This window comes from Papio anubis, chromosome 6 (genome assembly GCF_008728515.1).
Source record: "Papio anubis isolate 15944 chromosome 6, Panubis1.0, whole genome shotgun sequence".
NCBI lineage: Eukaryota > Metazoa > Chordata > Mammalia > Primates > Cercopithecidae > Papio > Papio anubis.
In genome coordinates this window covers 42,811,040-42,834,765 of record NC_044981.1, presented here as the reverse complement: position 1 = coordinate 42,834,765, position 23,726 = coordinate 42,811,040, and the positions used below count along the sequence as shown (strand labels likewise).

The 23,726-nt window shown below is 40.2% G+C and overlaps 1 protein-coding gene across 1 annotated transcript in view; it reads right to left on the bottom strand.

Moving 5' to 3' along the window:
- CDC5L (cell division cycle 5 like) overlaps positions 1 to 23,726 on the bottom strand; it is a 58,738-nt gene that overhangs the window by 31,576 nt on the left and 3,436 nt on the right. Inside the window, exons 3-8 of the mRNA XM_021937343.2 lie at positions 22,107 to 22,268; positions 21,369 to 21,496; positions 18,518 to 18,617; positions 10,750 to 10,968; positions 8,299 to 8,443; positions 5,835 to 6,023 (exon numbers count right to left, since the gene is read on the bottom strand). Coding sequence (XP_021793035.1) covers positions 5,835 to 6,023; positions 8,299 to 8,443; positions 10,750 to 10,968; positions 18,518 to 18,617; positions 21,369 to 21,496; positions 22,107 to 22,268 — 943 coding nt within the window. The remainder of the gene's footprint in view (positions 1 to 5,834; positions 6,024 to 8,298; positions 8,444 to 10,749; positions 10,969 to 18,517; positions 18,618 to 21,368; positions 21,497 to 22,106; positions 22,269 to 23,726) is intronic.

The following is a 23,726-nucleotide window of genomic DNA, read 5'->3' as shown; positions in this document are numbered from 1 at the left end:
AAAAAAAAAGATAACCCAATTTAAAAATGGGTAAAGAATATGAATAGCCATTTCTAAAAAAAAAATAGATACACACACACACACACACACACACACACACACAGGCCAGGCCAGGCACAGTGGCTCACACCTGTAATCCCAACATTTTGGGAGGCCAAGGTGGGAGGATCGCTTGAACCCAGGTCTTCAAGACTAGCCTGGACAACATAGTGAGATCCCATCTCTACAAAAATAAAAAATTAGCCAGGCATAGTGATGCACACCTGTAGCCCCAGCTACTTGAGAGGCTGTGGTGGGAGGGCTGCTTGAACCTGAGAAGTTGAGTCTGCAGTGAGCCACAATAGCGCCACTGCACTCCAGCCTGTGTGACAGAGTGAGACCCTGTCTCAATAACAACAACAACAAAGATATAAAAATGACCAATAAGCACACGAAATGTCATTAGCTATTAGGGAAATGCAAATCAAAAACACAAGATACCACTTCACAACTAGGATCTGTTTGATTACAAGAAAGCTATAATCAAAAAGACAGAAAACAAGTGTTGGTGAGGATATAAAGAATTAGAACCCTTATACATTCCTAATAAAAACGTACAACGGGCTAGGCACGGTGGCTTATGCCTGTAATCCCACCGTTTTGGGAGGCTGAGGCACAGAAGGATCACTTGAGGTTCTTGAGGTCAGGAGTTCAAGACCAGCCTGGGCAACACAGTGAGACCCCCATCTCTACAAAAAATTAGAAAATTAATTGGGCCTTGTGGTGCATGCCTGTAGTACCAGCTACTCGGGAGGCCAGGTTGGGAGGATCGCTTGAGCCCAGGAGGTCAGGATTGCAGTGAGCCATGATTGTACCACTGCACTCCAGCCTGGGCAACAAAGCAAGACCGTGTCTCAAAAATAAATAAATAAAATGGTGCAGCGACTTTGGAAAACAGTCTGGCAGTTCCTCATAAAGTTAAACATAGTTACCACAGGACCCAGCAATTCCACTCCTAGGTATATACGCAAGAGAAAGGAAAAAAACATGTCCACACAAGCATCTGTTCAAAGCATTATTCCTAACAGTCAAAAGGTAGAAACAACCCAACTGTCCACCAGCTGACAAGTGGATAAACAAAACATGGTATATTCATACAATGGAATATTACGCAACGACAAAAAGGAATGTAGTACTGATACAAGCTACAACATGGATGAACCCTGACGATATTATGCAAAGTGAAAAAAGCCAGTCACAAAACATCACATATTATATGATTTCATTTACATATACGTGCAGAATAGGGAACTCTATAGAGATACAAAGTAGATTAATGGGTGCCTAAAAACTTGGCAGGTTTGAGGGAAATGGGGAATGGGTAGGGGTTTTTTTTCTGGATGATAAAATTATTCTAAAATTGACTGTGGTGATGGCTATACAACTCGATAAATACAGTAAAAATGGGTGAATTCTGTAAGAATGGTATCTCAATAAAACTGTTTAAAAACCATGAAAGGAGTTCCATTAAATGTCCCTTATATTACTGTAAAATGTAATTTTTTCCCAAAATTAAAAAAACTATGTATTTTTTTTTTTTTTTTTTTTTTTTTTTTTTTTTGAGACTGAGTCTGGCTCTGTCGCCCAGGCTGGAGTGCAGTGGCCGGATCTCAGCTCACTGCAAGCTCCGCCTCCCGGGTTTACGCCATTCTCCTGCCTCAGCCTCCCGAGTAGCTGGGACCACAGGCGCCCGCCACTTCGCCCGGCTAGTTTTTTGTATTTTTTAGTAGAGACGGGGTTTCACCGTGTTAGCCAGGATGGTCTCGATCTCCTGACCTCGTGATCCACCCGTCTCGGCCTCCCAAAGTGCTGGGATTACAGGCTTGAGCCACCGCGCCCGGCCAAAAAACTATGTATTTTTTTTAATTTCAAGTGTGAATAATCACACTTGCAAACTTCTTCAAACAGCACCACTGAAAAAAGTAGGGGTCAGGTGCAGTGTCTCATGCCTGTAATCCCAGCATTCTGAGAGGCCAAGGCGGGCAGATCACTTGAACCCAGGAATTCGAGACCAGCCTGGGGCAATATGCCGAAACCCTGTCTCTACTAGAAGTAAAAAAACTGGCTGGGCACAGCGGCCATGATTGTGCCACTGCACTCCAGCCTGGGAGATGCGAGTGAGACCCCGTCTCAAAAAAAAAAAATGGGGAACAGGTTATTCCTATCTGTCAGAGAAGTGGAGACATCTGAAAGGCTGAGGCGTGGATAAAGCGACAGAACCAGGAAAGCACGCTCTGTATTTTAATGAAAGGGCTGGATAAGTGCTACACACGCACAAGCAATACTAAGCCACGTAACACTGACAGAGCCTCTATCAGAAGCATCTCCATCACTTCAGGGCCACCAGGAGGAGATGGCTAGTGGGATTCTTACAATATCTATAGCCATTATTGCCCCCGTTATTAACAGGTCTATATCATTTAAGTGGATTCCTGTCTGTATTCTGGATTGTTTAGTTCCCTCCATGTTTCCTCTGTGAGTGGTTAGGTTTTCTCTTTCCCAGCCTGCCTGAACAGGCTTATCTGACACTTTACCTGGCCTTGAACACCTGAGAACACATTCCTTACTTGTGTTCAGAGTCCAAGGAAATAAATGCAAGATCACATTATCGTTTTTAAAGCTTCTGATATGCTAGATATTTTACTTATTTACTTGAGAAACCGTATGTTCAGACCTCCTCAAAGCCTTGAGCTGGTTAATAACTAGTGTGCCATAAATTCGTAAACTTTCATGAAACAATATAAAAAGAGAAGAAAAGGGAGAGTGATAATAAAAAACAACATCTATGAGATTTTTAGTCTCACACATACACCCCTCCCCTCTCTCTGTCTCTCAGGATTTACAAAAGACAGAGGGGCTTTACTCTCTGAAGACAGTACAAAAAAGATTTCTAAACCAGAGAATACCAAGAGTTAAGAGCAAAATTATCACTATGAAAATAGAGAAATGAAGCAGAAGTTTTTATTTTAGATTGGAGACATCCAGCCTTTTTCCCCAACTGTTTCCCCAGAGGCTGGCCAACTTTATACCCTGTAGATAGGAGACTGGAAATTACTTCTCTGAAGAATCTAACCTAAGCAAAAAGAACTAACACTGACCCAAAAGGACTAACACTGACATCAAGAATTTCCCCAATGAAACATCCCAGCCATATCAGTCTCCAGGGAAGCCAAGAGTCAAAGAGCCCTACCCACACCCAGAGAGTTTCCAATCAGCTTGTGATTGCCCCCCACCCACTTCCAGACACAGGCAAACAGCACCAGACATTTGAGGAAATATCCATCAGGAAAGACAGAAAGGAAACAAAACAAAAAACTTAGAAACTATGCAAGGAAAAGAAAACTTGTAAAAACAAAACCATCATTAACAGCCTCAGAGACATAAGATACTCATGAAATAAGAGATGGTAAAAAAAAAAAAAAAAATACCAAACAAAATTTTAAAAAGCACTTAAACATTACATATATGATAGTAAATTAAAAACCAAATAAAGAAAAAATTGAGAAAACCTCCTACAAATAAATCAAAATCAGTAAGATAGAAAACTGCAGAGGAATTAATAGAAAACTTGGAGGTTCATAAAGAGATCAACGAAAGGGAGAAAGAAATTTTAATTCAAAATAATTTTACAAAATTGAAGGCCAGGAGTCTCCGGAATGAAAAGATCCACAGTGGTTGAAAAAGACTACACCAAGAAACATGCATCATAAATCATGTAAGATAATATAAGTTTCCAGAAAAGAAAAAACTAGGTTTCCTTTTAACAAACTGAACAGTATGGGAGGTCTCAAGAGCAACAGTGGAAGCCAGAAGACCCTGCAGCGCTACCTTCAACACTGTGAACAAAAACCACTGCAATATGGGATTCTATACCCAGTTATACTATCAATCAAGAGGGTAGATAAGTAATTGACAGATACACAAGATCTTGAAAAATTCTACCTCTGGAAACAATCTAAGGGTCCATCAATGGAAAAATGAATTAAAAAATATGTTGTATATAAACACAATAAAATACTTTTCAGCCTTAAAAAAGCCTTGTCATTTGTGACAAGATGCATGAAACTGAAGGACGTTACATTAAGTGAAATAAGCCAGATACAGAAAGACAAATTTTACTTATTTGTAACAAATGTTACTTATTTTGGATCTAAAAAAGTCAAACTCACAGAAAAAGAGTAAAATGGTGGTTACTAGAGGCTGAGGGGTGAGGGAACCAGGGAGATGTCTGTCAAAGGACACAAAATTTCAGTAAGAGAGGAGAAATAAGTTCAAGAGATTATACATTGCAGTAATTATAGTGAATAACAGTATACTGTACATTTGAACATTGCTAAGGGTAGATTTTAAGTGTTCTTACCACAAAAAAATGATACATACGTAAAGTAATGTACATGTTAAACAGCTTGACTTAGCCATTCCATAAGGTATATATATATCAAAACATCATACTGTACACCATAGATACAATTTTTCCTTATCAATGAAAAAAACTAATAAAAAAAAATCTACCTCCTATGAACCCTTTCTCTGAAAGCTACTGAATGATAATCTTCATTGAACAAGGGAGTAAACCAAGACAGCCAAAGGCATGGGAGCCCGAAAAGACATTGATCCAAGGGACTCTCTAGGGTGACAGTGAAGGGAAATCAAAAGAACAAGCCATAAACAAGCCCTGAAGAAAAATCACTCCAGGCAAGAACATTCGGAAGTTCTAAGAAAGACTTCTTCAAAGAGATAAGAATATCTGAAGTCAGTACAGGTTAGAGAAAACGGACACAGCCAGCGTAGTCTAGAGTTGAATTAGGGCTTAGTCAAAAAACTTAGCAACTGAATAAAACAAGTATTAACTCCAAGTAAAACAAAATACTATACCGCAAAGCAAAATGGTATGCTATAGATTACATACTATATGTAAGAGTATTACATATTTGTATAACTTACACAAATTATAAGGTAATTCATGGTTTAGCAATGAATAGGATTTACAGAGTCGTAAGATAAACCAAGAATCTAAAGCTAACCAAATTATAACAGACAATAGGGGAAGAGAAAATGTATGCATGACGGACACAGAGGGTGTGAAAGCCAAATGTCAAATTATATATGGAAAAACAACAGATAATGCCCAAAACTGAAAATGGTCAACGAGTAACAAAGATCTTAAACGGTAAAAGTAAAACAAAGGGTTGTAACAAGTACCTCTATAGATGACAGGCACAACTGTTTTTCTTGCTAAGCCTTACACAACCGTTTGCCTTGAATCAAAACCTTAAAATTATATTCCTGACTATCAGAGACGAGGAAATGAGATGTAAGAGTACCAAAAGACCCAACTATGTTTTGTAGGTTTGGATATTCTCTGGTATACAGATACCCTGGGAACACACAAAGCTGTGTCTACCCCATGTGTTAGAGAGAGGGAAGAAAGCAGAATTGCAGGCACACTATGCGAAGCTAAGCACAGAAAAGCAAGGAAGTATTTCTTTCTTCCTAGGATTGGTAGGCAATGTGAAATTTTACAAAACTATGCTTTACTGACAGGTACAAAAGACTAATGAAGGTAAAAGGGTTGGCTTCAAAAAGTTACAAATTAATAAATGAGAAAATAAAACTTATTGCTGAATCTATTTAGCTTCTCTACTACAGAAACGTTGCAAGATCTATGCATTCAGGACTCAGTTTCAAACCATTTACACTAAAAGAAACACAACCAAACCACTTAGTTCTCCTGCATGATACTTCTAAGGACAATAAACAAAGTAAAAGGCTCATTCTACTACGTGACACCTTACCTGCAGAATTCTGTCCTGGGAAGCTGGTGTTCGTGGTGTTCTAAGAGCAATGCTGTTGTTGGTGACATTGTACTCAGACAAAAGTGTACTGGAAGCAGAGTTTGTTATGCCAGATTCCTCGGCAGTTTGACGTGCAATTTCACTCGCTTGGCCTACTTTTACAACTTCCTGGAGTTCTGCATCTGAAATCTAAAAGGACACAATTATAGTAAGCAACATTTTAACTGAGGCCGGGCACAGTGGCTCACACTTGTAATCCCAACACTCTGGGAGGCCGAGGAGGGCAAACTGTTTGAGCCCAGGAGTTCGGGACCAACCTGGGCAACACAGCAAAACTGTCTTTAAAAAAAAAAAAAGCCGGGCGCGGTGGCTCAAGCCTGTAATCCCAGCACTTTGGGAGGCCGAGACGGGCGGATCACGAGGTCAGGAGATCGAGACCATCCTGGCGAACATGGTGAAACCCCGTCTCTACTAAAAAATACAAAAAAAAACTAGCCGGGCGAGGTGGCGGGCGCCTGTAGTCCCAGCTACTCGGGAGGCTGAGGCAGGAGAATGGCGTAAACCCGGGAGGCGGAGCTTGCAGTGAGCTGAGATCTGGCCACTGCACTCCAGCCTGGGCGACAGAGCCAGACTCCATCTCAAAAAAAAAACAAAAAAAAAAAACAAAAAAAACAAAAAAAAACCCTATTTTAACTGAGAGCTGACACATCTTTAAATTTCCATATTCCAGAAAAACGAATTGCTAAAGCTGTGTGATTAGTATCAGGGGTTCACGGTAGTACTCATCTTTTTTGTGGCTTTGAAAGTTTCCATAATATAGCTTTAGAAAGTCTTCCTTACAGAATGTGAGGGGAAAATTCACATTTGATATAAAATCAAGCTACAAAAGCTGTATCACTATACTGAAATTCTTTCAAATCAACGTATCAATGTACCAAGAATGTAAAATAGCAGTATTTATACAAAATTGGAGGAGGAAGACTGAAAACCAATTAAAATATCACACAGAAATACTCCAGTGAGCCACAAGATCCCTAAGAAAATCTAAAGCTGTTGTGTTAGTAATTTTACCAAAATAAATATCCTAAGGTGTACTAAGAAAAAAATTAAAGACAAAATTTCAATTTAATAAATATCCCCACTAGGAATGTCAGGATACGACAAAATTAGTTTATGCCCAAGAATCTTGTGTTGATGCAGCCAATGTGCTCACAGGGGGAAAGAGTTCTTCTGGTCTCCTAAGTCCTTTCTTCTGCACCATTAAATCTGTCCAATTCTACAAAGCTGTACTACTCAAAACAGAAAAAAAAAAAAAAGGTTAGCTAGGCACAGTGGCTCACACCTGTAATCCCAGCACTTTGGGAGGCCGAGGCGAGTAGATCATGAGGTCAAGAAATCGAGACCATCCTGGCCAATATGGTGAAACCCTGTCTCTACTAAAAACACAAAAATTAGCTGGGCATGGTGGCGCACGCCTGTAGTCCCAGCTACTTAGAAGACTGAGGCAGGAGAATCACTCGAACCCGGAAGGCAGAGGTTGCAGTGAGCCTAGATGGCGCCACTGTACTCCAGCCTGGCGACAGAGCGAGACTCAGTCTCATTAAAAAAAAAAAGGTTACTCTAAGTTCCCATGTTTCTGATCAACTAGAATAAGTAAAAAGAATACAGCCTGTAACAAGCTGAATGAAAGAATGTTTGTATCTTTTCTCCACAACTCCCACATTGATTTTCGTAACTGTTGTCTCAAAAAAGACAAGCAAAACACAACAAAACATTCCCTGGGAGAAGGTAGCTTAAAGTCCACAAAGCCAAACCACACCTTTACCCTTGTCAGCTACAAAAAAGAAGCCTAAAATCCTAACCTGTTGACAAAATGTTAAGAGCTGACAATTACTTACCAAACCATCATATGAGCAGTTTAAGACCTGATACAATAATTTATACAGAGAAGCTGAAGCTATCTTATCATACTATATCACAATTACTTGTGGGTTTTTCTTTCTCTTTTTTTTTTTTTTTAAAGACAGTCTCACTCTGTCACCCAGGCTGGAGTGCGGAGGCACGATCTTGGCTCACTGCGACCTCCACCTCCAGGGTTCCAGTGATTCTCCCGCCTCAGCCTCCTGAGTAGCTGGGATTACAGGTGTGTGCCACCACGCCCAGCTAATTTTTGTATTTTCAGTAGAGACAGGGTTTCACCACACTGGGCAGGAACTCCTGTTGTCTTGAACTCCTGACCTCAGGTTATCTGCCCGTCCTGGTCTCCCAAAGTGCTAAAATAACAGGCGTGAGCCACCACAGCCAGCCCACAATTACTTGTTTTTATGTGTGTCTTACCCATTAAACTGTGAATTTCTTAAGAGCATCCAGCACAAACCTGGCATACAGGCCTTCAAACATTTGCTGAATAAATGATATAAGCATATAAATTCACATAGTGAAAAATTTGCTTTTATCAGATTACCTGAGGGGCAGGAAGTACTAGTTTGCTTCTCTTTTTAGTAAATTCAGAAACACCACTAGTTTGAAGAATAGCTGATGGTAAATCAGATTCTTTTTTCCTTTTCAAATGCTGTTTGTCTTTTTTTCTATCTCTTCCTTCTTTTTCACTGTCATGGATCAAGGTAGAAAAGACATTTGTAAGTTACATATAGGCAAAAACATTAGAATTCATACAAATACTCATACCCTTTGAACAAACAACCTCATTTCTAAGAAAATAACTAAAAAAGCCGGGTGCAGGGGCTCACGCCTGTAATCCCAACACTTTGGGAGGCCAAGGTGGGTGGATTACCTGAGGTCAGGAGTGCGAGACCAGCCAGGCCAACGTGGCGAAATCTCGTCTCTACTAAAAATACAAAAATTAGCCAGGCGTAGTGGCGTGTGCCTGTAATCCCAGCTACTCGGAGGCTGAGGCAGGAGAATCACTAGAACCTGGGAGGTGGAGGTTGCAGTGAGCTGAGATCCTGCCACTACACTCCAGCCTGGGCGATAGAGAAAGACTCTATCTCAAAAAAAAAAAAGAAAAGAAAAGAAAAGAACTAAAAAAAGGCAAAAACAATATGCATTAAGTGGTCCCCTACACCATTACTTACTATATTCAAGATAAAAGCAAACTCAGAATAGCAATAAAATTATTAATAACATACCCTAAGTAATTGAAGTACTAAATATTAAAACATATAAGTATGAAGACTGTGATAAGCAAAACATTCCACATAATGTCAAAAGAAAAACTATTCCTATATTAGGAACATTCAATGAAAATGTGTGTGCACATAGGAAAAAGTATGACAAGTATGTAAAAAGGACAATGTGTATGAAAGAAATAATATTAAAATATAGTATTTAAATTTCCCTTTAAAACTTACTAAATTGTCATGATTCTTAAAATTCACAATTTTTTTAAAAAGGCTGTTTTAATACTGACAAGCGACATCTAAACATGATTAAGAAGCCTAAAGACAGGCTCGAAGCAGTCTTTCAAAGCTCCAGGAATACCTCCTCCCCTTCTGCGTCTTTCTTGCCTCTCCCACTTAGTACTCCTTCCAAATCAATAGTTTTCCTGTTCCGTCTCTTTATTTGTACAGCCTACCTAAAGCAAAGTCCTAATTTGAGGAATAAATACAATGGAGTACATCTAAGAAAATCCTATTTTACAATGGCTGATAGCTGTTGCTTTGTAACAATTCATATCAACAGAAATTAAAGGTCAACAGAGCAGAAAACTTTAAAAAATCCTTGACAACCATAAAATACTTTCCCTACAATATTCAGATATGAGATTTAAAGAAACTAAAATTCTCAAGAAATAGGGAAAATCTGCTATCTTCTAAAACATAAAGATTTTATAAAAGTGTATCTATCCCATCAAGTGAAAGGATCAGTAGTTTTTTCTTTTAATTTCATCTTAATAAAAACAAAATTTTTCACTAGAAAAGACTAAAAGGGCCGGGCGTGGTGACTCACGCCTGTAATCCCAACACTTTGTGAAAGAGGCAAAGGGAGGACAGTTTGAGCCTAGGAGTTTAAGGCCAGCATGGATAATATGGCAAGACCCACCTCTCTACAAAAAATAAAAAATTAGCCAGTCATGGTGGCACACATCTGTAGTCCCAGCTACTTGGGAGGTTGAGGTGGAAGGATCACTTGAGCCTGGGAGGTGGAAGATACAGTGAGCTGTGATCATGTCACTGTACTCTAGCCTGGGTGATAGAGTGAGACCTTGTCTTAAAAAAAAAGAAATTTTTTTAAAGACTAAAAAAACCAGACTCAATTTTGACAGATTCCTCAGCCACCAGTGAAACTAACCTATTCATAAAAGTACCTAAAAGTTAAGATGTGATTCAAAGAGTAAACAGTCAATTAAGAGTCACGCACTTCAACTTAAGAGCCATAAACAGCATTCTGTGCTAAAAACATGATAGCCAGAGTCCCTGATTTTCTCAGAAAGATGAAACCATTAAATAAATAAAACCATATGTAGGCCACATTGTACTAATAAAAATCTAGACCAGGCACAGTAACTGATGCCTATAATCCCAACACTTTAAGGAGGATCGCTTGAGCCCAGAAGTTTGAGACCAGTCTGGACAATAAAAGGAGATCCCACCCTACAAAATAAAAAAAAAAATTATCTAGGTGTGGTGGTGTGCACCTGAAGGCCTAGCTACTCAGGAGGCTGAGGTGGGAGGATTGCTTGAGCCCAGGAGGTCAAGTCTTCAGTAAGTCATGTTTGTACCACTGTACTCCAGCCTGGACAACACAGCAAGACCCTGTCTCAAAAAAAAAAATTAATTTTAAAAGAATTTTAAATAAATAATAAAAATCTGGCTCTGACAAGGATAATACTTCGCCCTTCGTAAGACTCCTCCTACTATTCCTTTCCATTTCCAAAATCAGAAAGGCAACTTACGATCTTAGCTCCCCATCAAGATCCTGTTGTCTTAATTTCCTGAAATCTGCGTCAAGAGCTTGGTAGTTTTCCTCGGAAGTATCATAAAAACCAAGGGCAGGCTTTTTTTCAAATGGGATTTCAGCATTATAATCAACTCCTCTCTTCCTTTTTCTTTTCTTCTGAATTTCTATGCCAGCTGCTCGAAGTTCTCTTCTTTTTTGGAGGGCAGCAAGACGTCTGAAAAGAATGCAAAATCACTTTGAAAATCATCCACCATGTGGCAGGGACAAATTATCCCATACAGTTAAAAAAAAAACTATCTATTTATTTAGGGAAGAAATATTTATTTAAATCCTTACCTCACATCATTCACCAAAACAAATCCTAGTTTTAATTTAAAGGTGCACACACACATGCACACAATAAGGCAAAAAGAAAAACCAAAAGGAACTACAAGTAAATATATATCTTATTTCTGGATGGAAATGTACTTAGCAAATATAAATTAAATAAATGGCAAAAGAAAAAAATCAACAGCTTTTTTTTTCCTTTTAGTCCACTCATCTGCACACTGAATAGCTTTGAGATACAAAACTTCTAATTGTAGCACTATGAAAATTTATAAATGAAATTAAAAGGCAAATACTAGGAAAAAATATTTGCAACTAGTATGATGATTAAATATAAAGAGTCTAAGCAAAGTTTTTTTTTTTTTTTAAATGCACTCAAAGGGTGTAAAAAGAGCAAAAGGAAACAGTTCACAAAGTAAACAATGCAGGCAGCTAAAATGACGAAAGTTTTACTTAACAATTAAAGAATCACAAATTAAATTAACAAGTACCATTTGTGCATATCTAATTAATACCATTCAGTTTTTTGTTTTAATGGCAAGGCTGCAAAAAATGGACAGTCTGCTTCACTGGTAATGAAAAAGTATATTGGTGCATCTTTTCCCAAAGAGAAGTTAGAAATACACATTCACAGCCTAAAGATTTTCATATTTTTTGAGCAGCAATTTCACTCCTTAGCCTTTAGCCTAGGGAAATAAGTTAGACCATGAGCAAGGACTTAACTACAAGGCTGTTCACTAAGCACTGTTTATAATAGTGGATAGCTGGATACAATCTAAACATCTATCAGTAAGAAATTAAATGAACTTATAAGATATTATACAGACATTTACATAAACTTTTAAAAGGCTATAAATCTACTCTGACATGGAAAGAGGCCCAGGACATACCACTGTGTAAAAAATGTTAGAAAGTTTACATGTTACAGAGCAACACGTAAGAACGGTATGCGTATCTACCAAAGCACGTCCACCAAAATATTAATAACGATAGTCATTGGAGAGTGGAATTCCATTTAATTTTTACTTTTTTTAATCTTCCTATGTTGCTATAACTGTAATGATTTCATAAGAAAAGCTATTCACAATATTAAAGATGGAAAACAAGTTACAAAACAGTATCTATGAGTAACTTCCAGCATGACAGCATGAGGAACTCCATAAACTCACTACCCAGGAAGAATGGTGAAAATTATATATATTTTAAAAACAACCAATTGAAGTCTCTGAAGAGGATCTGAAGCAGATACAGCAACTATATAAACATTAAATCAAGAAAATCTACTTAAACTCAGTAAGAAACACGAGAATCTAATATTTAAATCAAGACCCACTCCCTCCTTCCCCCCAGCTCAGAGAAACAGAGACCCCACTCCACACAAGTGCAGCCAAGAACCCAGGGCTCCTTCTACCCTCCAGCTCCCAGCAGAAGGGCTTTCATTCCAGGAGGAGCAGGACATCAGTATTTCTGGTGGCAAAGTTCCATCAAGAGTGGCTGAGAAGTGGCCTTCCTTCCTCCACCCAAACAGAAGTCCTAGCTTTGGACACAATGCTGCTGAGAATACTGGAGCCCTGATAGCCTGTGAGGGTTCCACACTGGGGGTGGACAGGGAGGGCAAGCCAAGGAAACCTTGGGCTGCTGTCCATCCCCCACTTCCCACCAAACACTCAGCTAATAAAGTAGGGCTGTCACTTGGAGACCTGCCCTGTCAGAGCCCTGGGGAAGAAGCAGGACATAGAACTGAGCTCCACATTTCTCCTCAAACAAAAGGACCTCATTTGCAACAGAGTGTAGAGAAGTTCAAGCCTAAGGGCACTCTCAAAAACAGTGGAAGTTCTGGTAAAAGGCAAGCTGGGAAAAAACTTGACAGACTCAATGGAGGTATCAGTGAATCTGTAGGCCTACTAGTTTGCCAGAGAGAAACAGGGAATAAGAGCTGGGAGGAGCCCTCCCGGGGTGAGAATAAATCTCAAACATTGACATCAGGAAGCATCCCTTGAAAGGAGCCCAAATTTGACTGGATCAATTTGTAGTGCAACTTATGCCCCAAGACATTGTTGAAAACACAGCAAACAGCTGGCAATCAGCGAAACTTAACAGGGAAAGGAACGTCAAAGAGAGCCCTGCCCAAACCATGCCATCTCAGGGTGTCTGTGAGCATACACAAGACTGCCTCCCTGGGGAGCAACATCAGATGCTTCACATTTCTCACAGGAGGGAAGGGAAGAATTAGATAGACTAAAATTGGCCAGACACGCTGGCTCATGCCTGTAATCCCAGGACTTCGGGAGGCCAAGGCAGGTGGATCATCTGAGGTCAGGAATTCAAGAACAGCCTGGCCAACATGGGGAAACCCTGTCTCTATTAAAAACATAAAAATTAGCCAGGCACGGTAGAGAGTGCCTGTAATCCCAGCTACTCTGGAGGCTGAAGCAAGAGACCTACCTGAACCCAGGAGGCAGAGGTTGCAGTGAGTCGAGATCATGCCACTGCACTCCAGCCTGGGTGACAGAGCGAGACTCCATCTCAAAAACATAAAATAAAATAAAATAAACCAGTCACCAAACAAGTAAACAAGCAAATAATAAATGAAGGCTGGGGAATTACCCAAAATTGCTACAATATATCATCTCAAATGATCTCGTTTCCAACAAGAAATTTAAGACAGGCAAAGAAACAGGAAAGAATGACCCAAACGCTAGAAAAACTGCAAGCAACAGAAACTGCCTGACAGTGCAACCAGATGTCAGATTAACAGACTTGAAAGTAGCCATTATGTTCCAAGAACAAAAGAAAACCAAGAAGTAAAGGAAGGTATAATAACAATGTTGCATCAAATAGAGAATATCAGTAAAGAGATAAAAATGCTTAAAAAGAAACAAATGGAAATTCTCAAATTGAGAAGCACAAAGCTGATCAGCTAACTTAGAAAGGGAATGAAAATAACAAAAATGAAAAAAAATTTACGTAATTAAAAAAAAAAAAAGTGGCCAGGCGTGGTGGCTCACACTGTAATCCCAGCACTTTGGACGGTCGAGGCAGGCGGATTACCTGAGGTCAGGAGTTTGAGACCAGCCTGGCCAACCTGGTGAAATTCTCTCTACTAAAAATACAAAAATCAGCCAAGTATGGTGGCACACGCCTGTAGTCCCAGCTACATGGGAGGCTGAGGCAGGAGAATCGCTTGAACCCGGCAGGTGGAGGTTGCAGTGAGCAGAGATCGTGCCACTGCACTACAGCCAGGGTGACAGAGCAAAGCTGTCTAAAAGAAAAAAAAAAAAGTACAGGCTGAGCACGGTGGCTCACGCGTGTAATCCCAGCACTTTGGGAGGCCAAGGTGGACAGATCACGAGGTCAAGAGACCGAGACCATCCTGGCCAACATGGTGAAACCCTGTCTCTACTAAAAATACAAAAAATTAGCTGGGTGTGGTGGCAGATGCCTGTAGTCCCAACTACTCAGGAGGCTGAGGCAGGAAAATGGCATGAACCCGGGAGGCGGAGCTTGCAGTGAGCCTAGATCGCGCCACTGTACTCCAACCTGGCGACAGAGCGAGATTCTGTCTCAAAAAAACAAAACAAAACAAAGTACAAAGCTGAAATGTAAACTTCACTGAAGAGGCTCAACAGTAGATGTGAACTGGCAGAAGAATTAACAAACTTTAAGACAGAGCAGTAACAATTATGCAATCTAAACAGAGAAAAAGAATGAAGAAATATGAATAGAGCCTCAGAGAAATATGTGGCACTATTAAATGCACCAACATAAGCATAACAGGGGTACCAAAAGGAGAGAAGTGAAAGTAGCAGAACTGGCCGGGCGCGGTGGCTCAAGCCTGTAATCCCAGCACTTTGGGAGGCCGAGACGGGCGGATCACGAGGTCAGGAGATCGAGACCATCCTGGCTAACACGGTGAAACCCCGTCTCTATTAAGAAATACAAAAAACTAGCCGGGCGAGGTGGCGGGCGCCTGTAGTCCCAGCTACTCGGGAGGCTGAGGCCGGAGAATGGCGTGAACCTGGGAGGCGGAGCTTGCAGTGAGCTGAGATCCGGCCACTGCACTCCAGCCTGGGCGACAGAGCGAGACTCCGTCTCAAAAAAAAAAAAGAAAGTAGCAGAATTAAATATTTGCAGATACATAACGGCTGAAATTTTGAAAAATTTATTGAAAAACATTAATCTACATATCCAGTAAGCTCAATGAACTCCAAGTAAGATAAACAAAAAGAAATCTACAAACAGACACATCATATTAAAAATGTTGAACGTCAAAGACGAGAAGATTTAAAAGCAGTAAGACAAACCAGTCACAGTGGCTCGCACCTGCAGTCCCAGCACTTTGGGAGGCCAAGAAAAGAGGATAGCTTGAGGTCAGGAGTTCAAGACCAGCCTGGGCAACACAGCGAGACTCCGTCTTGACAAAAAAAATTTTTTTTTATTTAGGTGGGAATGGTGGTGTGCATCTGTAGATGCAGCTACTCAGGGAGCTAAGGCAAAGGACTGCTTGAGCCCAGGTGTTCAGGGCTGCAGTGAACTCTGCACTACAGCCTAGGCAACAAAGACCCTCTCTTAAAAAAAATTAAAATTAAAATTAAAAACAGTATGACAAAAATGATTCAAGACTTACAAGGAAATCTCAGTAAGATTTACAGCTGACTTCTCATTAAAACTACAGTATGATCCAACTTTGTATAAATGTTTGTGTACATATATACACATAAATGCACATCTATGTTGAGAGAAAGGTTTAGAAAAATATATTTCAAATTTTAAAGTAATTTCATTTATAAATAATGGAAATAAAGACTTCAAACCACATTAGAAAACCTTTACATCATAACGCTAAATGAATATAACCAAGCCATATAGCATTATATCACCTATGTCCCAAAATGAGAACATTAACAATACTGGAAGGAAAAATGTGTTACTTTTATAATCAATAAAAAACTGCTTTAAGTTGTAAGGTAGATTTGTAATTTAACATTTTAAAGCAAACAGCCCTGCACTGCACTTTGCATAGAGGCCAATCCAGCCTGTTACAATATAACTTATAAAGATGTGTAGATTCTACAAGAATGCCTACAAGAAATTATAGGGTAAATTAAAATCTGCAAATTTTATTTAAAGCAATCAATGCTAGCCACACTTGGAGATTTTTCACATATGCATTTGCTGTGTCCCTGGCCTAAACCACATGGTTAAAGGGCTCTAAAAATTTGGTCCCCTACAACCATGGATAAAAATGGAAAAGTGATTTTTTTTCAACCTTACTCACAGTACCTAACTCTAAAGAGTACACAGAATAGAGAGGTGGCCAAGAATGGTAGAAAAGTTAGTACCTCCTCTTGGTTTCTGTTTACTGTCCCAGGCAGCTAATACCCCCAAATAAGCTAACTATTCTAGGCTAGCAATGGGCCAGCTCTGTCAACATGCATCCTGAGGCATTAAAAAATCCTCCATCCCAGGATCTGGCACTTCAAAGCCATTAATTACAACACAATGCTAGTCATCAGGTCAAGAAGAACCAGCAGGCCAACCTGGGGGCCACAAGGGGCACTCTATAGGATAGGGAGGTTATTCTAGGGCCTGAATCCCAGAAACTAATAAGCTGTTACGCAGTCCAGATTTGCTCTTTAGTGACATCATCCTGGTTTCTGGGCTATTAGAACTGGTATCATGGACTTAGCCAAAAGGAAAAAAGGGGAAAGAGAAGAAAATCCTGGGTGAAAGACAATGTGTAATATATATTCATTTACTTTTTAAATACAGATTTCTATGAGGACCTAAAATTTGGTTCTAGGCTCATTAATTCCCTCTTTGTTCAGCCAAGTTTCCTATTTCACAGCCAGTGCCTTTCCAATACCAATCAAGGAAAGTAACTAATTGGCAGTCATACAAAAGACACATAATCTTGTGTGTCCTACAGTCATCTGACTCCAAAATAGCTACAACAAATGAATGTCTCATATGCCAACAGAACACACTCAACATACTGGATAAACTGGGCATTACTTCTGCCATAGCTTAAATTTTTTTTGAAATATGGTTTTCTATAACTATTCTGAAATGGTTAGGAGAAAAAAACACAAGATATTTTCAGAGAAATAAAGAAGGTAAAGAATACTAGTGAAATGGGAACTGGACAATTCCAATTATCATTCACCCAACAGGGTTAATAAATCATGCAGTTTTATTGGTCCTAAGGATGCCTAGAATAATTATTGAACTGTGAATGCAGACAAGCACACTGTGACATTGTGAAATAACGTATTTGGTCTTCATCCGTGTTTCCAACAATACAGCTCCTAAAATCCTGGGACTCTTCCAAGTGATAAGTGTCTTTCTGCATGTTAATGAGTTGACTGATAGCTGGCAGTCACCAGAAAGACCACGGCAGGACTAGAGGGGTTGGGACTTTCAGCTCCCCGCCTCCAACCTCAGGAAAGGGGAGAAGGGCTGAAGATTGAGTTGATAAGCAATGGCCAATGACGTAATGAACCTTGCCTATTTAATGAAGCCTCCATAAAAACCCAAAAGGACAGGGTCTGGAGAACTTGTGGGCAGCCAAATACATGGGGGCTTCCAAAAAGGTGAACAAGAACACACCCACTTGCTGAGAGGGTGGCATACCCCAGCTTCAATGGGACATAAGCGCCTGCACTCAGGACCCTTCCGGGCTTCACCCTATGTGTCTCTTCATGTGAATGTTAATTTGTATCCTTAAAATATCCTTTGTAATAAACCAGTAAATGTGGGTGTTTCCCTGAGTTCTGTGAGCCCTCTAGCAAATGAATGGAACCCGAGGTGGGGGCAGTGGAACCTGGCTCATTGGTCACAAACACAAGCAAAATAACCTGGGGCGGCCGGGCGCGGTGGCTCAAGCCTGTAATCCCAGCACTTTGGGAGGCCGAGATGGGCGGATCACGAGGTCAGGAGATCAAGACCTTCCTGGCTAACACAGTGAAACCCCTGCTCTACCAAAAATAATACAAAAAACTAGCCGGGCGAGGTGGCGGGCACCTGTAGTCCCAGCTACTCGGGAGGCTGAGGCAGGAGAATGGCGTGAACCCAGGAGGCGGAGCTTGCAGTGAGCCCAGAACGCGCCACTGCACTCCAGCCTGGGCGATGGAGCGAGACTCTGTCTCAAAAAAATAAATAAATAAATAACCTAGGGCTTAGGGTCAGCATCAAAACTGGGGTTCAGTCTTGTGGGACTAAGTCCTCAACCTGTAAGATATGGAGCTATCTCCAGGAAGACAGTATTAGAATTAACTGAAATAGAGGACACCCAGCTATCCACTGCAGAATTGACTGCCTGCTTGCTGGTGGGGCGGGGGGAAAAAAAAAAAACACATATCTGGTCACAGAAGTATTCCGTGTTGATCGTTACATGAGAAAAACACTTTGCTTTTTATTCCTATATACACACATACCTTGCTTCTTCCAATTGCTTTTCTCTTGCTTTCCTCTTGGCCTTCTTTCCCTGAGTATTAGCCAAGCGGGCTCTGGCTTCAGAAAGCATCTCAAGTTCATCTGCCAAAATTAAAAGAAGAAAAATTAAGTATTTTCTTAGTTCTTACATACTTCAGAAGCAAGGTATGTAAGAGACAGACACTCTATTGCTCAAAATGAGAAAAAAAAAAAGTACTGATTTTATGGTGTAGCATAATGGAAACAGCTTGAGTTTTGAAGTCAAAGAACCTAGGTTAAAAATCAGGCCCACCACTTGCTAGCTATGTGACCTTAGTCACTTACTTACCCTCCCTAAGCATGTTTCCCTATAAAATTGGAATAACAATTCCTATTTCACAAGGATTTTCAGAAGAGCTAAGTAAAATGAAATATGTAAAGCATCCAGCAAGTATTCATTAAACAGCAGCTACAATTATTATATCCTTCATTATCATCAACTAACTGGCACAGCACAAATTGTGAAACAGGGTAAAAACTATTTAATTATGAGAGAATTGCTATCATTAGATACTTTTTTTTCCCCTCAGAACAATTTCTCTCCTCCAATACATTTTTCATGGCTCTACAGAACAGAATAATACATGCCACTATTGATGCCTTAGAACAATTCCTATGCAAGGCTGTCCAATTAAATCACATGGGAACTTGTAAAATACTCAGATTCCAAGATAACTGCTCTTCCCTTGCCTCCCACACCACCCCAGATGTACTGTCTCAGTACATACAGGAGAAGCCCTGATATTTCTATTTTTAAATGCTCCCTCTGTGATGATGATGCAGCCAGCCTAGCCACAGTCTGCCTTTGGGAACCACTACATTCAAAGTTTACATTTCAGAAACTCAACAAATATTCACTGAGGGCTTCACAACAACCCTGCTAAGGTAAAGCAGGTATTAAGATTCCCCATCTAGCAAGAAAGGGAATTAAAGCTCAGAGAGATTTTATGACTTGTGTAAGGTCAAACAGCTAATAGGTGGCACACACGGGTTGAAAATCCAATTCCTGATTCTGTTAACTGATACATCATACTTTACACATTTATAGGGTACATGTGAGAGTTTGTTACATGTATAGAATGTATAATGATCAAGTCAGGGTATCTGGGGTATCCATCACCTTGAGTATTTATTTCAGACCTCTCTTCCAGCTACTATGAAATATGTAATACACCATTACTAACTATAGTCACCCAATTATTCTGCTATCAAACATTATAACTTGTTTCTTTCCATCTATGTTTGTACCCATTAACCAACCTCTCTTCATCCTGCTCTCCCACCCACACACCATACCCAGCCTCTGGCATCTATCACTCTATTCTCTACCTCCATGAGATCAACGCTTTTAGCTGCCACATATGAGGGAAAACATGCAGTATTTGTCTCTCTATGCCTGGCTTATTTCACTTAACATAATGACTTCTAGTCCATCCATGTTACTGCAAATGACATGATTTCATTGCTTTTTATGACCAAATAGTATTCGTGTGTGTGTGTACCACCTTTTTTTTTTTTTTTTTTTTTTTTTTTTGAGACAGGGTCCTGCTCTGTTGCCCAGGCTGGAGTGCAGTAGCTTGATCTCGGTTCACAGCAAACTCAGCCTCCTGGGCTCAAGTGATTCTCCCACCTCAGCCTCCCCAGTAGCTGGATCTACCGGCATGCGCTACCATACCTGGCTAATTTTTGTATTTTTTATAGAGGCAGGGTTTCACCATGTTGGTCAGGCTGGTCTTGAACTCCTGGGCTCAAGTGATCTGCCCACCTCAGCCTCCCAAAGTGCTGGGATTACAGGCGTGAGCCACCATGCCCAGCCCACATTTTCTTTACCCATTCACCCATTAATGGACACTTAAGTTGATTCCATATACTTTCTATTGTGGAATCCCTGATTCAATGCCTCACAGAATCACTGTTAAGTCTCCATCACTGTCTCACAGTGTTGCCTTCTCACACAGAATAAATAACTTGCCTATAGTCAAATAAGTAATTAATAGGAGGACTGAGACTTGTTGTCTGTCTCTATGGAATAGGAATGAGAAACAGAATCCTCAAGGGCTCACCTCTAGCCTCTGAAAAATCTACACAATAGAATCACACTATCAATTTTAAAGACAGGGTCTCATTATGTTGCCCAGGCTGGCCTCCAACTTCTATCTAGGCTCAAGAGGTTATGATGCCCAGACTGGCCTTCAACTCCTGGGCTAAAGAGATCGACCCATCTCAACTTCCTCAGCAGCTAGCACTAGAGGCACACACCACCACACCCAGTAACACTGCTTAATTAACTGAACTTAAGAAACAGAAGATGAAGGGGCACTGTTCAGAAAAAGCAACTACTCTATAACAGAAAACACTGGACATATTTGGAAAGATACTTAGAATAAGAACACCGCTGACAAAATTGGGGGCCAGGTATAGTGGCTCACACCTATAATCTCAACACTTTGGGAGGCAGAAAAGGGAGGATAGCTTAAGCCCAGGAGTTTGAGACCAGCCTGGGTAACACAGGGAGACCCCATCTCTACAGAAAAATTTAAAAGTGAGCCAAGTATGGCGGCATAAATCTGTAGTCTCAACTACTCAGGAGGCTGCGGTGGGAGGACTGCTTAAGCCCAGGAGGTCAAACCTGCAGTGAACCATGACTGTGCCACTTTATTCCAGCCTGGGTAACAGAGCAAGACCTTGTCTCAGAAAAAAAAAAAAAAAAGAATTCTAAAGTAGAGGAGTTCAGAAAGGAACTAAAAGAGTTACAAAAAGGCCAGAGGAGTTTACAGTTACCAAAGAAATAAATTCCTCAAAGCATACACTTACCCTCATCCATATCAATTGGATCAGGCCGCGCTGGTTTTGTTTCTGGATTTGGATCTATTTCTCCAGGTTTAAGTTTTCGTGGATCATCTGTTGTTTCCTCTTCATTGTCTCTTTGGGCAGCTTTATCCCTAGAAAAAAGCCCATAGGAGTTACTCACACTATAATACCATTTAGTGTTAAAATTACCAGATTTCCAAGTTCTGACACTCTTTTTCCCCCCTAAGAAAACAATGGATGGGCTTTAACAACATAAAGCCTTTTTACTATCACTTCATCTGAAATAAATGATATTAAAATTTGTTACTTTCAGTGACTGGTTTCAACCACTCTGAAATAGGACCCAAACGGATCCTAGTTACAAATGCAGTACAGCCATACAAATTAAAAAAAAAAAAAAAAAAAACTATTAGTAAAGAACCAAAACGTTCCAGTAGTTAATTCTTAGCAGTGTGATTATGGGTGACTTTTATTTGCTCTTTTACTATTTTTTCCCCGGATTTTCTATGATGAACATGCATGACTTGTATAAATCTTTTAAATTATTATTTTAGGAAGTATATAATAGAAGGCATAATTTTGATCAACCATCTGAGATTTGGAAAATATTATCCAATGGCTTTAGCTTTGGCTTTACTCACATCCATAATTAAAAGTTTAAGAGAAAAAATACTCAAACTTTATTCAGCCTCTTTCAGAACATATACATATATTCTATGCTCTTTCTGAAGATTCACTTACAGAAGAAATTCATAGTGTTCTAAGCACTGGGCCGCTGTTCTTCCAATGATTGGAGCAATGGTCCTCCACTGAGTTGGCATCAACTTGGCCAAGTGCAAGAGTTTTTCCTCTTCTTCTCTGGACCATTCTGTCTTCTTAATGCTTGGATCCAGCCATTCATACCTATTAAAAATAGATCATTTTATATATTAGTCAGTTACCTGGCATAAACATCGAATTTGCACAATGGATACACTGACTTCTAGTGTCTGAAAAACAAATGCTCTCATCCTTCAATTACTAAAACTGTTCTTTTTGACAACAGAATATTTGCTGTGTGGTCACACTTAACCCAGCCAATATTCCCCATCTCATCACATTCTATTTTATTTTAATTATGCAAGATTAGTAATGGTTAAAAAAGGTTACTTCACTGTATCATGATCATATGCTTTCTTTCTCAACTATCATTTGTTTTTATTTATTTTTACACTTTTCTAGAAATTTTGAAATATTTGGAAGACAATACAACCTCACGTTTTGTACAGTGTTTCCAGTTTTCATACTATTTTCTCATGCTTTGGTTCTCACACCAAGGCTTATTTCTTTAAGCATTTGACTTACACTCACTAAATTCACTGTATCCTTTCATTTGATATGTTTTAAAATTTAAGTAAAACTACTACGACATCCCCTCCGTCTTTCCTAATTCCCCACCCAGCACACCTTTTCCATCCAGTCTACTTAGCTGGATGACAGGCAGGCAAACAGGACTTATGTCCTACCAAATATGAGAGCAGGAACTGGTACCACTAAGACAAACAGAAATCGGAACCATTTCTTCAGCCTAAAAATCATCTTCCTCTTTAACAGCCAATTTCTACATTCTTTTTTTTTCTGAGATGGAAAAAAGCCTAGTTCTGTCACCAAGGCTAGAGTGCAGTGGCACCATCTCAGCTCACTGCAACCTCCACCTCCTGGGTTCAACCGATCCTCCCACTTCAGCCTCCCAAGTAGCCACCACGCCAGGCTAATTTTTGTATTTTTAGTAGAGATGGGTTTTCACCATGTTGGCCAGGCTGGTCTCAAACTCCTGGCCTCAGGTGATCCCAGCCTTGGCCTCCCAAAGTGCTAGGCTTACAGATGTGAGTCACCACACCTGGCCAATCTCTACATTCTAATCCTTTCCCCTACACAGGTGCGGAGGAAATTAGGTCATTCTTGTACAATCCAAAGTATTTTCCTAACGCCACATGAGTTGGGGGATGGTGCTAAATAACTCATGCTAAGAACACACTAAATAGCTTCACGTGTCCACTATCCTATCATTTAAGAGGTGACACTAGCCGGGCGCGGAGGCTCACACCTGTAATCCCAGCACTTCGGGAGGCCGAGGCGGGTGAATCACGAGGTCAGGAGACTGAGACCATCCTGGCTAACACGGTGAAACTCCGTCTCTACTAAAAATACAAAAAAGTAGCAGGGAATGGTGGCAGGAGCCTGTAGTCCCAGCTACTGGGGAGGCTGAGGCAGGAGAACGGCGTGAACCCAGGAAGCAAAGCTTGCAGTGAGCCAAAATCACGGCACTGCACTCCAGCCTGGGCAACAGAGTGAGACTCCGTCTCAAAAAATAAAAATAAA